General features: G+C 30.9%; 1 protein-coding gene across 1 annotated transcript; it reads right to left on the minus strand.

Moving 5' to 3' along the window:
• Positions 1–5,912: 5,912 nt before the first annotated feature.
• Positions 5,913–6,652, minus strand: LOC117181184 (zonadhesin-like). The gene is made up of 3 exons (XM_033373752.1): positions 6,562–6,652; positions 6,312–6,424; positions 5,913–6,065 (listed from the first exon to the last, which is right to left on the minus strand). Exons 1-3 carry the CDS (start codon positions 6,638–6,640, stop codon positions 5,913–5,915), a joined length of 345 nt encoding a protein of 114 aa, XP_033229643.1. The 5' UTR covers positions 6,641–6,652.
• Positions 6,653–13,940: the final 7,288 nt, after the last annotated feature.

Genomic DNA, 13,940 nt, shown 5'->3' on the forward strand with positions numbered 1-13,940 from the left:
TCCAATTTCCTTAGTATATCGTTCGACAATCCCCAGAGCTAGATGCAGTTGCTCTCTGTTTTTAGCATAGATCTTAAGATCGTCTATGTAAAATACATAAGTATGCAAGGCAAAAGAAGAGTGGGCTCATGACATCGCCCTGAAAGACACCTCTCTGGAACGTGACCTTGTTAGTTGTCACACGATTTTTTCTAGATGAGATAGTAAATCTGGTTTTCCAAAGCGGCATCAATCTCTCTATGCACCCAACTATTTGCGGATGAACCTTCAAGATTTCCAAAAGACAGATGATAAGTCTATGGGAGGTCGAATCGAAAGCTTTCCGATAATCAATCCGGGCCATCGATAGGTCACGCTGGTAGAATGCTGCATCTTTGCAGACACATCTATCGATGAGCAGGTTCTCCCGACATCCGGCTACGCCTTTCTTTGAGCATCGGTGTTCATACATTTCTTGCCGCACAGGTTCAATTGCCCGAACAATCCTATCATTTAGGATAGCTGTGAATATCTTATAAAGCGTGTTCAGACAAGTTATTGGCCTGTAATTCTTTGGGTCAGGTAAGTTGCCTATTTTCGGCAGAAGTATTGTGCGCCCTTCCATCAACAACTCTGGAATCGGCTCTTCCGACTTCAAATATGAGGTGAAAATACGGGCCAAATGCTGATGGGTTGAAGAAAACTTCTTCCACCAGAAGGTTTTGATACAATCTGGTCCCGGTGCGGAATAGTTCTTCATCCCTCTTAATACTTTTTTCACCTCCTCGGTAGTGATGGCTGGGCCTTCTTTATCAGGTGTTATGAGGGCAACACATAACTCCTTGAAGCTCTTTATATTTTCTGAGTCTTCGTCCAGTCCATGCTGAACTTCGTAGACTTCTCTCCAAAACACTTCGACCTCCTCTGGTTTGGGTGCGTGTTCGACAGTAACTGGAGGGTCCTGGAAGAGTCGAGATGGGTCAGAGAGATACTGTTGATTTTTTCTGACCCACCTCTCCCTTCGCTCTAGACTTCTCTTAGCGTCAGATGGTATCCGTATTCTCTCAACAATATGCTGTCTGATGGTCAGCAGCTTTGACTTGTTAAGTATGTGATAACGGGTCCGGAGTTCGCGCGCGAACTTTCGAATCTTGGCGGTAAAATTTCTGCCAGATGTGATGTAGTTAATCACACACTGAATGCGGGACGCGTACTGTCTTGCCCAGCCTATCTTTATTGCAAGTTGATGCATTCGTCTTTTGGTCTTATGATCAGCCGTTGGTTTTGTTTTACGGTTAGCATCGGCCGAAGCTCTCGCTGCATTATACACACAATAATTGATAGCCCAGAGGTCGGATTCTCCGGAAAAAAGTCCACGAAGCTCGTCATCCATTTCAGCCAGATCTTTAGGCTTGAGAGAAACCTTGGTGTTGATATTTCTCCGGGTCGTAAAGCATCGCTTTTCATCTATTGGATGCCTGCCCACGGTTGGTCTCAGTGTCGCCTCTCTTTCTCTGTTGCCGGCTTGTTCTAGCTGTGGTAGAGTAGGCGTTCCGCTTACATAGCCCTTTTTACGGAGTAGTTCAGCATGGTTTCGCAGACGTTGCTGTGAAAAGTGCGATAGCTCCGGGTGTTTCTCGCACCATCGAGCATGCAGCCCTGCCATGTAACCCCGTTCAGGGGCCGCACTCGCATCGTAGCACTCTAGCAAGTCGTGATTCAGTCGCTCAGTCCACCCAAAGGTTGCGAGATCCCGCCGATCCATCGCATTGAATCCATTTTTATTGGCTCCCCCAGCTCTAGATTGGTCGGCATTGTTGACCGACCCATTGTCGGGAGCCCTGCGCGTTCTGTTGTTTTGAACCGCACTTACTACAACTATGTTTGGTGTCGTCATTGTTGTTCCCACGAGAAACTAGGGAAAGGGGTTCGTCCATCTTTGTAGAGCCCCGCATGCAAGGATAAGGCTACGTACTCTGAGAGGTCGCCCGGTATCCCAGAGTCACCGCTCTAGACACCTTACCCAGGTGTCATTCAGCTTTCGGCACGGTTTTCACACCTCCGCTTGGGGGTTAATTCCTTCGGAACCACCCCTGGACAATTGTCCGCGACTGACTATTTATTTTTGTAACCATATTCAGCAGAAACCCTTGGTACAGGGACCCTCTATCCGCAACCCGAGGACGCGTTCGGTGGCTTTGTCATAAATATTGAAGAAAAAAATTATTATACTTTTGTAAAAAAGTAAGACTTTTTCTAAATCTCTGTTTTTTGTGTCTTTTTTAATTTTAATTTTATTGATATTTTATGAAAGATTAGACATTTCTGCACCATCAATTTCGTAAATCAATATTACAAAATAAATAATGTTATTTCGTTGATTAAACTTGCTTTTTCAGTTTTTTAAACACATTGTTGATGAAAGAGACAATTTTAGTTATAAACTTTTTCACACTTCTAAAGAGATGAGAGAAATGAACTAATGGACTAAAATGTACCTTATCTTAACCGAACTCTTATTAATTTATGAAGTGTATAGACTATTGATACAGGCAAAAAATGGTCGCTACAGGTAATACAAAAAATACTGATATACAAAATAAAATTTGCAGGGAAAATTTTAAAATAATGTATGTTTTATTTTAAGTGTTGAAGATTTTAAACTGTGCCAAAAAGAGTCTGCAAGCTTTTAAGACCAGTTTCAAAATATGCTTAGAAGTTTTAGAATTTTTGAAAATATTCGAAAATAATACCAATCATGAGAAGATTTCAAAACATTTCAAACAAAATGCAAATTGTTTACAAATTCAAAAAAAAAAAGCTTTTTAAGAGTTTTGAAAATGTTCCAGCGAACGTAAACATTTTCTCAGTACTCCTGAAAATTGTTAAATAATTGTTTACTTTTTAAAATAACTTTTGAAATGTTATTTAACAAGGTTTAATTTTGCAAAAATGAAAAAAGAGCAATAATTAAAGACCGATCAAAGTATGTTTGAAGATTTATCTCATTTGTAGAATTTTCATATTTTTTAGTTAAAAATGCGACTGTTTGGTTGCAAATTACTATTATATTTTTTGCAGAGAATTTATCTTTTTTGATTGAAGATTTATAATTTTAGTGTGAAAATCACCTATTTGATTGAAAATGTAACTATTTTGTTGAGAAATGATTTTTCTATTAAAACTTTGTCTTTTTGGCTGAAAATTCATATTCAAAGTTGATTTTAATTTTAGCTTGTTTGAGGATTCTACTATTCGGTTCAAATTCGTCTTTTTGGATTTTACTTTCTCTCGATTTAGAATAAAAATATTTTGGATTGAAATATGAACGATAAACAAATTTTTCATCTTGTTTTATTAAAAATGGAACTGGTTGAAAGTTAATCTTTCTTTGTTGAGGATTCCCAGGCGGAAAATTTATAAATATAATAAAAATATTGAGAAATATATATAATATTTTCCACCATGTATAATTTTTTATTTGTATTCTAGACCTATCTAAAAGTCTATCCGACTCCCCACACTACCGCCTCCTACAAATTCTATTTCTCACCGAAGAAGTCACGCTACCCCCAAAGGGATATGGCTTAATGGTATCTAATAGAAATAAGTACCTAAATATAAGATTTTATGCAAATAACTATAAATAGTTAGAATAAGATTTTATAAAAATATGTAGGCTGAAAGAATGTAAGGAACAGAAGTCATGTAAATCGGACACATTATGAATAAAGAAGAATAATGTATCATTTTCCACCTAGGTTCAACAATTTTCTTGACAATTATTTTTTTTTTAGTTTAACTGTTTATATAATAATTTGTCTGTTAAAGTTTATTATTTTTTTTAATTCGAATTATCTGAAATCTTCAAACATCTTTTTAAATTATCTCGAGAATCTTAGGAGAATTAAATTTAGATCGGGGAATATTTTTCGAAATTTAAAGAATAAAATAAAATTAAGCTCTGAAATTAATGGATGGCATTCCACAAGGTCATAAACGAAATTCAACAGCGATTTGTTACGTTTTGAATATTTGAATTGTAATTGCTCACTGCTGGGTTCAAAATAGAATATTTAAGAATGAAACAATATTTAAGTACGTTTTGAATTTGAATAAAATTTTTGAATATGAATATATCAAATTCAAGTAATTAACAAATTTTATATAGTTTATAACGTTTTAATAGGACGTTCACATTTCTTAAAGTACTAAGCCTTTCGAATTAAAATATTTCATTTTCAGTATGAAATCCGTAAATTTTTTCTTAGAACATTCAGAATCGTCTTGTAAAATGAATTATTTTTCAATTTTAGTACTCAAACTAAAGTTCAATTTTAAATATCACTAATTAATTTATATTTACAGTTGATAAACATAAAACGTTTTTTATCAAAAATTAAAAAATTTTAAACACTTTTAAACTTAAATCATTTTCAAAATTCCTAAATCGAAAATGTAGTCTTAAAAACGAGGACCAAAAATTGAAAATTTGCAAACTAAAATATTTTGGAAATACGGATTGTAAAAAAAATTTTGGGGCAAAAAATAATTTCACTGACATTCATCGGTCCAGCGGATACCTTGATAATCCTAAAGAATTCTTTAAAGTCTTATTAAATTCCTCGTTAAAAACCGTAGAAATGCCTAGAAGTCCTCCAAAATTTCACTCCATTTAATTTATATCCTGAAGTTTTCTATAGGAATTCTTTAAAATTTTCTAAAATCCCTTGAAGTCTTTAAATCCTTTAATTCTCTTTTAGAATCCCTTGAAATTTTTTGTATTCTTGAAAATTCTTGACATTTTGTAAAATATCTTAAATTTAATCAACTCTCTCGAAACACGTTGAAATTCTTTAAATCCATAGTTTGATGTTAGGCAATGAGCGAAGAAGTTTGAAACTATATTTGAAGGCAAAGTGAAAAAAGTTCCATCAGTGAGCAATTGGCGGAAAAAGTAGCAACAGTGTCATTTTTTTCAAAATAATAGTAAAATAGTTGCATCTTTATAAGAAGAGTCAAAAAGTGTCTTGAGTCCGATACCTAAAATGGAAATACTTCTGTTTGAAATTCAAAATTCTAACTTTCATTGGCTAACTTATTTTTGTGGTTCCGCTCCCTTGTAATTTTGTAATTTTTCGTAGTGCTAACGCATTTTTAAAATAATTTCTTCCGAAAATTATAAAAAATTCTATATAGAACTGGGAAGTAGCTTTTCTTACTTGTTTGAAGTAAGAATCACCATTTTCCCTATTTGTTCAGCTGTGTATTAATATTGGTTTTCACATTCCGCTTTAAGACCTTAGAGCGGTGAACATACATTTTTATTTCATTTATTTTGACGTGTTTGATCATATTTGTTAAAAAACAAACTTCAGGCGTAATAATCTTTTAGAACTGTATGTTTAACTTAAAACTAAAAAATCAATGATTTTCAATTTTAGCATATGAAAATCAGTACATTGAATTCTGAAAACATGCAGATTTTCGAAATATTGCCGAAATTTTTTGTTTGTTGTTTAATTTCACTTTTTTGGTTAAATATCACATTCACTGCCATTTCAATATCCAAAAATTAACTTACTTTTCCTAATAATTAAATGAAAATTTAAAATTAGTAGATTTTAGTTTTTCTCCCAAAAATAATGATTGTGTAGAAAATTAAATCGAGTTTTTATTTCTATCTACTGAAGATAACGAAAATTGAGCTTAAGACCATTTTGTTATAAAATAATAATTTTGATACATTTTTTCTAAGAGAATAAAGACTTATGTATTGAATCTTATCTACATCTATTCTTATCTATGCTTATCTATCCAATAAGCCATATAATCGATAATTCAGTAACTTTAAAAATTTCATTTATACATTTTATTGCAATGCTGAATACAAATTCTTAGAGAAAATTAATAAGATATTTCAAATTTCAGTTTTAGGTACAATATCCAGAACAAGCTGGCTTCAGGTCTGGTTTTTGTAGCTTTTTATATGCCTTAGAACTTTTGCATTTTTTGGGTTTAACGCACAAACCGGATTGATCTTCTATTAGATACCCAGGATTACATCTGCATCCTTCCACACATACCTGTTAAATTAAAAATCAAGTACAATTTAATTAGGAATTCCACAAGAAAGAAATTTCGCGAAATTTTTTTAAAAACTGTATTAATTTTTATCTGATTTTTATTTACGAAAAGTCTAAAAAAGGTCTATAGGAATTTTATCTGAAATTAATTTGTAGGTGACTTTTGAAATAGGTAGTTTAATTTAAAGTGATTCTCATATATTTAATTTTTTATTTAAATTAAGCAACTTTTAAAAATCTACTTACATCAATACAATAAATATGTGACTGAATGTCTCGAGTGCTGCATTTCGGTGGACACTTTGAGGCACACCCGGACCATTTTCCAAATCGTCCACAGCTTGATGTTTCTGGTGGAGCTGCATACAAAATTAAAAAGTATTAAATTTTTGTTATGAAATTTGGCAATTATAAATACTTATAATCAATCTGATAAAAAATGATAAATATTCTAAATTTGAAGAAATATTTCTCATTTTAAAATAAATCTTCCTACTTTTGCGTGTATTGTCTTGACTGTTGGCTATGGCTGATGCAACTATGGCGAAAAATAAAACAGAAAAACTGGGAGACATTTTGGTAAATGTCTGTGAATCTGCTAATCAAACTGACACGGCTTCGATAACTCGAATCCGTTTTTATATTCCATTTTACAAGCTTCGAGAGCTGAATTTAATTTACTTTGGCTTGACGTGTTTTATTATACTTATGTATGAGAAAGCTTGTGCAACGATTTCTTACAATTTTGCGTCAGCATTTTTACCCCCGATTGAAATAGCTATGAAATCATCAATTTTAGGGTTTCGCACCTCAGGACTGAAACCCTATAATTTCGGTCGAGGGTTTATGTTAGGATTACGAAACCCTTATTTGTAGACTCTCGGCGCCTGCTTTGCCTAATTTTCACTCTTTACACAAATGTTCGTCATTTTTCCTTAATATTATAACAGATTATAAAGTCCGAAAATTTCAAACTGTTTCACTGTTCTGGGTTTAATTAGAAAATATTCATCCTAAAGTATCTTAATTTTACTTTCTACACAATCAGCTTAAAAAGAAAGTATAGTAGTAGTAATAATTGAAAAATTTGAAATTGTAACTACAGGCGAATCTGGATTTAGTGTCAGTAACACAGTTCCGAGACTGGATTTATTATCACGGTCAGCCCCAATACCGACAGTAAATCCAGATTTAACTGTAAAAAAATTTTTTAATTCGATTCTCAGACATCAAAGAGAGAGCACCTGTTCGTGTTTGAATTTCAAATAAATATATTTTTATTTCAGGCCTCGGACTCACGACACTTTTAATATTTTTCAGACTTTTTTTAACGATGCAACTATTTAACTACTATTTTGAAAAGGAGCATATGTGCTTTTATTTGCTCAAATTGCTCTCTCATACAACCATTTTTTTACTTTGCCTTTAAGTACATTTTCAAATTTCTTCGCGGGTTGACCAAAATAACATATGCGATCTTAAAAGTAGAATTTCTAAAAAGTTATATTTTTGAATATTTCAACAGATTAAAAAGTTTTCAAAAGTTTAAAATAAACTTATAAGAGATATTAGAAATTGAAATTTTATTAATCTGATTTCAAATGAATTCAAAGTATTTGCAATTTTATAGGATTTTGAAGAACTTTCAGGATTTACCAGGAAATGTTAATTCCAGGAGATGTTAAGATTCAAACCATGAAACGCGATGCCCTATCGGGGCCCAAGCACTGCGCCCAGAGATAACCATGTCTGGCCCCGATCGGGCCCATATGAATTTATTTTTCTTATTCTTAATTAAAAGGGATTCTTAAATAAAATCATATTAAAATCGAATATATCACCTCCTTAACTGAAATTTGAGAATATAAATATTAGGTTATCTAACAGATCGCGATATGAAAAAATTGGAGTATGTGAAACACTTTTTTTCGAGCAAACGGAAAAAGTCAAACGACGCAATATAACAGCCAGCATTTGTGTATTGTAAACCATTTAAGTATTTTGCAATATAGTTTTGGTTTTAATTTTTAAATTGAAGTTGCTTTCAACTTCTATATTGAACTTAATTGTGAAAAGTTATTTTGGAATAACTGGATTATAATGTCGCACAGGCTCTTTAAGTTATTTTTACAAAAGCGAATATAAATAAGAAGGTTGTATTTACATTCCGCATTGTATCAAATCTCCTAAAAATACGTGAAAATAGATATGTTTATGACGTCATTGTTGATCTAATTCGTTTTCACATTGAACAAATGAAATATTACTTTTGTTACTTTTCTTATGAATAAATAACCTCATTTCGAGGTTAGGTTTCATCTTAACATTTGTAATAAATTTACTTATTATAATCTTCAACACGTATTTCAGGAATGTTTTAAAGTATACTATACCTACGCACTCGTCTTGTGCTCACTTTTGGCATTTTTTCTCATTTATTTGGTCACTTTTACAAATAATAATTGAATCATTTTTGACGCTTGATACTTTTTATAGAAACTTGGGCGATTTGGGGTCAACCCACCAACCCACTTTAGTCTCCGAAATTAATGGAGCGCCATCTACTGGCAAGCTTGGCTGTTAAGCCGGAGTCTAGAGGGGGCCAAATTTAACAACCACAAAATCGTGTGCTCGATCTGGCCCAAATTGGAAATAAGGAGTAAAATGGAGTATAATTTTTAAAAACGTTAGGGACTTAAACGGATGCTATGGTATTTTATGGGGTCTCAGAGAATAAGATTTCAGGTATTTAGAAAATGTCAAAGAGTACTAGTATTTTTCTACAATACTAGTGTTTTCTAGAAAAAACTCAGGAATTTAATGAGATTTCGCAGAATTTTTGTAGGATTATTCTAGTCATTTCAAATATCATCGATATTATGCGAAAGGATGTAAATCAATTTTAAAACCAGTGGTAACAGTGTGGCCATACGACAGAAGTGAAACTTTGATGAATTAACTTTTCGTCTTAAGGCCTTGTGATGAGTGGGTCACGTGACCAGATTCATGCCTTTCTGCCCATTTTTGTTATTTTCCAACTTATCGTAACACGATACGCCACATCGAGTTGAAAATTTGGGATACTAAACAAGAAGCACTAAAAATGGTGGGTCTAGTTCTAAATTTGTACAATTATGAAAAAAGTTTTTTGTTACAAATCGAGCGTGTATTTATATTTTATAACCACAAACCTTTAAGCTGTTAAATTTATAAAACTTTAAAATCTAAAATTTTGAATTTTAACGGTATTTATTTTAAAATTAATCAACTGAAAAGTGTTGAAAGCTTCCATTTTAGATGTGTAAATTATTTAGTGTTTAAATCCAAATTTTCTGAATTAAAATCATACAATTTTTTTAGCTAAACAAGAAATGATGAAGCATTGGCTTCCTACACTAAAATGGACAACCAGACTATTGTTTATAGATAACTTCAAGAGATTATAAAATATCCCATGTATTTAAAAGATTTTAACAGAATTCACGTATTTAAAAAAAAGCCTGGAAAAAATTTACAGTAAATGGCTTTTTTTAAAATATTCCACATCTAATTTTGTTTGTATTTTCGACACTGCAGAGCAAAAATTCGAAAGAAAAAAGTATGAAGGATGCACAGCTTTTCCACAAACACTTGTTAAATTTTCAATTTCTACATGTATTTTAATATAAAAATGCTCATGTTAGTAAACATTTTTGTCCACGAAATAGACAGAATAACGATTTTCTGGGTATTCAGCATATTTTGTGGGTGTTTTTATACCTTAAACTTAAATATCCAAGTATATATATGTGAATTTACTTCAAGAGTTTTTTTAATATCCCTTGAAGATTGTATCCGGAATATCGACATTTCTTAATAACTAAAATCACACGAGATCTTCTGATTAATCTATGTGGATAGGAAATCATATTAAAGTAAGTAGGGAAGGTGTAGACGACAAGGAATGTCTTAAAATTTCTGTAAATGGCTGCTTATTCATCCCATCATTAGAGAGGCAGAGAAATTAACATTCCGTACACGGAGAAAAATGGATGCTTGAATGTAGATCTTCATAGGGTAAGCTTGTAACACCTTACATGCACATATTCATGTGAAACATTTACGTTTTTTTTTAGGTGTCAGGTGTAAAAATATTTTTATGTTAAACTGAAACACATTCAGATGTTAAAACCGTCCGAGCGCATGCGCATCGCGCATTAGAATTTCAGGACTATATTGAACGGCTATACATATATTTTCAATAATACAATTATGGAATGTTAAAAATTTGGAATATTTCAAACAAATTTAAGTTATCCATCCTTAAATAAAATTGGATAACAATTTTTTCTGTCTAAAGAAGGGAACAATGATCTTCAGTTTCAGGCTTATTAACCTAACCCATTTGATAAAATGTTTGTAAATTTAAAATAAAATTTGAGCTTAAGTTACTTAAAATATATAGAAATTTAAATTCAGATTAAAGATTATTCGTTCTCCGATTACTTACCCCTACTAATGTCTACGAACATTAATGTTTAATTTCAAATTCACAAATAATTGACTAATTAGTTCCTTAAATGACCATAAATAAGTACACTCCTCAAATATTTACAGGCGATGTTTTACATAACCATACATGTAATATCGTGGATATTTCAGTTCAAGATTTGGGATGTTAGAGAGTAGCATCTCACTTTTTAAAATGTACAGATGCTAACTTTGAACATCTAGATTGTTGTCCTATAGTTAAGCATAAAATATGTTAACCCTAATAATCCAGATGTTACATTTTAACATCCATTTTTATCCGTGTAAGTGATAAATCACTAAAGATTTGTTCCATTAATAGTCAGGCCTACAAAATTACTTTAAAACATCCACAGAAAGCGTTATATTTGCAAGGTCGACATTTCAATTAATTATCAGAATAGTTTAAACAGCCGTTAATTATCGAAACAAGGAAATCGATACAACGTATATATATATCAAACAGACTTCTGAGGAACTTCAGGGGATAAATTAAATAAAATAAAATCTCATAAAACTTTGAGGGATTTCTGAAGATTTCAGGTACTTCACAGATTTCCCCAGATTTCAAAGATTCTAACGGACTGAAAAAAATGATAAGATTTCAAAGTATTTCAGAGAATTTAAAAATAATAATGAGCAGATTAAAACAATCTTTTAACGTTTTGTTTCTAATTCCAAGGAATTTAATGAGTTAAACATTTTTTAAAGAGTTTTCAAAATTTCTAACAGATTTAAAGAGAAATTATAAGATTTCAAGGCACTTCAAAGGATTTTAAAATTGAAATAAACAGATGAAAAAACTTAAAATTTTTTTTTAATTCCAAGATCTTTCAAAGAATTTCGCAGAAGTTTGAAAAATTTCAAAGGAATTGAAAAAGATTTCCAGAATATTAGTGATATTTAAAAGAATTTAAGATATCCGAACGGGCTTCTGAAGAAATATAGGGGGAAAATTAAATTAAATTGCACTTCATGGAACTTCTAGGGTTTCAGAGATTTTTCAGGGGATTTCACCAGATTTAAAGGATCTTAACTAATTTAACTAGAAATGATAAGATTTCACGGGATTTATATAAATATTAAGTGATGTAAGTTTAACAAATTTGAAAGTTTTTAGGGTATTTCTTAAAAGATTCGAGAGGATTTTACGATATTTTGTGGGTATATCTTTATTGTATATCAGATAAAAAAATACTTAACACTTGGATATAATATTTTGAAAATTGCATTAAACTATTTTAAAAACGATTTTTTTAAATGCATGCAGGGTGCAGACAAGGCTAGTGACGGCTTTGTATTACACATGTATTATCTTTTGGGGATCAGAAAATAAAAAGATTGACAAATTCATAGACACTAAAATACGTAGAAGATCTGGCACTTTGAAAATATTAAAATTACGAAAATTAGAATTTTTTCAGACATATTTTGTTGAATCGAAGAACCAAGGCATTTATTGATGAACTACAAATTAATTCTACTTTCACACGGCCCTCATGCGTTACTGTTGCATGTAATTATGTTTCAAATTTGTTAAATTTTGGTTATTCCTTCTTACAATAATGTGGGGTGGTTCTTATTTATACTTGGTGGATTTTTTTAGGATTTCTCTGTTCCCCTCCCCTTCCCATTTTGTTTGAAAGTCAAAAAAAAAGTTCTCCACATCTGAGCAAAGTCGATCAATATGTAGGGGTCGCACAAAAACCACGAAATTTTCCATTGATTAAAAATGGGAAAAAGTTAGCTTTTAGTAAATCTAATATTTAAACGCGATAATATGTTACAAATAATTCTGTGTTTAAGTATATTGCTCAGAATTATTTAGAGAATTAGAATCAATGACAAATTTTGTAGGTGAATAAATTTAAGCCACTCTTGTGTTTCCCCAAAGAAAACCCCATAAATGACAAAATTGTATTACACGTCAATATTTAGAAATTGGAAGCTTCTAAATAAAAATTGTGCATTTTTTAATTACTTTTAATTTGAAATAAAAATAATATTTTTTGTGATTCCTATTCAGAGATTTTATAATTTTTGGGCTTCTAAATCTAGTTTATTAAATGCTGCGGCTACTACTTTGAAATTTGTTAAACCGTTAAACATTTGACAAATTAGAAAAAAATGGAAATTACCAGGATTTTTTGTTGTAAAACTTTATTAGCCATCCTCAAATATAAATTAGAACATTCTCGCGTATCACTTACGTAAATCATGATATCTGGATGATTAGTAATATTTACTCAAGATAAAATGAAAAAGTTGACTTAGGCTGCCTTCCAAATATGTGACTTTTCCCCTTTTTTCTTATGTAAACTGTTTTATTCCATTGTCAATTTTAAAAAGTTATATTTTATTCATATTTCTCAAAATTTTTAGAATATTGGGAAACAAGGCATGATCATTTGAAAGTTAATGAAAATTAGTTTTTTTTTGTTGTTGAAAATTCATTTTTAGAACTAGAAATTTAACTAATAAATTTCTGCTTAAAAAAAGATTGTTTTCACTTTAAAAATCAACTATTTAGTTGAAACTTAATTTTTTTAATAAACATTCATATATTCGAGTTGAAAATTTTTAATGTTCTGTAAAAAATTAATCTTTTTGTGTTAAAAATCAACTTTTTGGCTAAAAATTAATTTTTTTCTGGTAGAAATTCCAACTATTTTTTCAAAAACTCATCTTTTTTGTTACAAAATTTGAGTGTTTTTTTAGACATTCATCTTTTTATGAAGAAAATTCGTGCTGTTGGATTGTAAGTTCAACTATTTTGTTAAGAAGTCATTTTTTTATTCAAAAATTGTAACTCTGTTGTTCGACATTCGTATTTTTAGATAGAAAAGGCTTCCTGTTGCTTTAAAAATTTAACTATATGGCTGACATTCTTTGTCTCTCTTGAATGAGAAATCTTTCATGGTTCAAAATTCGTTGTTTTTCGCAGAAATTTTATACTTTTTGGTTATTAGTGCAAGGTTTTGATTACAAATCAATCTGTTTTGCTGGAGAATTCAAGTATTAGGTTAAAAATTTCTCTTTTTTGGTTGAATTCAACCTTTTTTCATTTAAAATAAAAATATTTTCCGGTTAAAATATGAACTATGACATTTTTTGTTGAGAAATTACTTTCCTTGTTGAATGCATGTCAAATGCATCATTTTCAGTTCAAAATTTAACTATTTGTTTGAAAATTCCACTAGTTTGTAAAAAATTCTCCCTTTTTCTTTAAACTATTTAATTCTGATACAACAGTTTCGTCATCAATGTCATGGTGTTTTAAATGCAACTATTGGCTTAAATGTTGATCCTCGTATGTTGAAAATTTAGTAATCTGGTTCAAAAAACCATGATTTTGTTGAAAAATCC

The sequence above is a fragment of the Belonocnema kinseyi genome, chromosome 10 (genome assembly GCF_010883055.1).
Source record: "Belonocnema kinseyi isolate 2016_QV_RU_SX_M_011 chromosome 10, B_treatae_v1, whole genome shotgun sequence".
NCBI classification, from domain to species: domain Eukaryota; kingdom Metazoa; phylum Arthropoda; class Insecta; order Hymenoptera; family Cynipidae; genus Belonocnema; species Belonocnema kinseyi.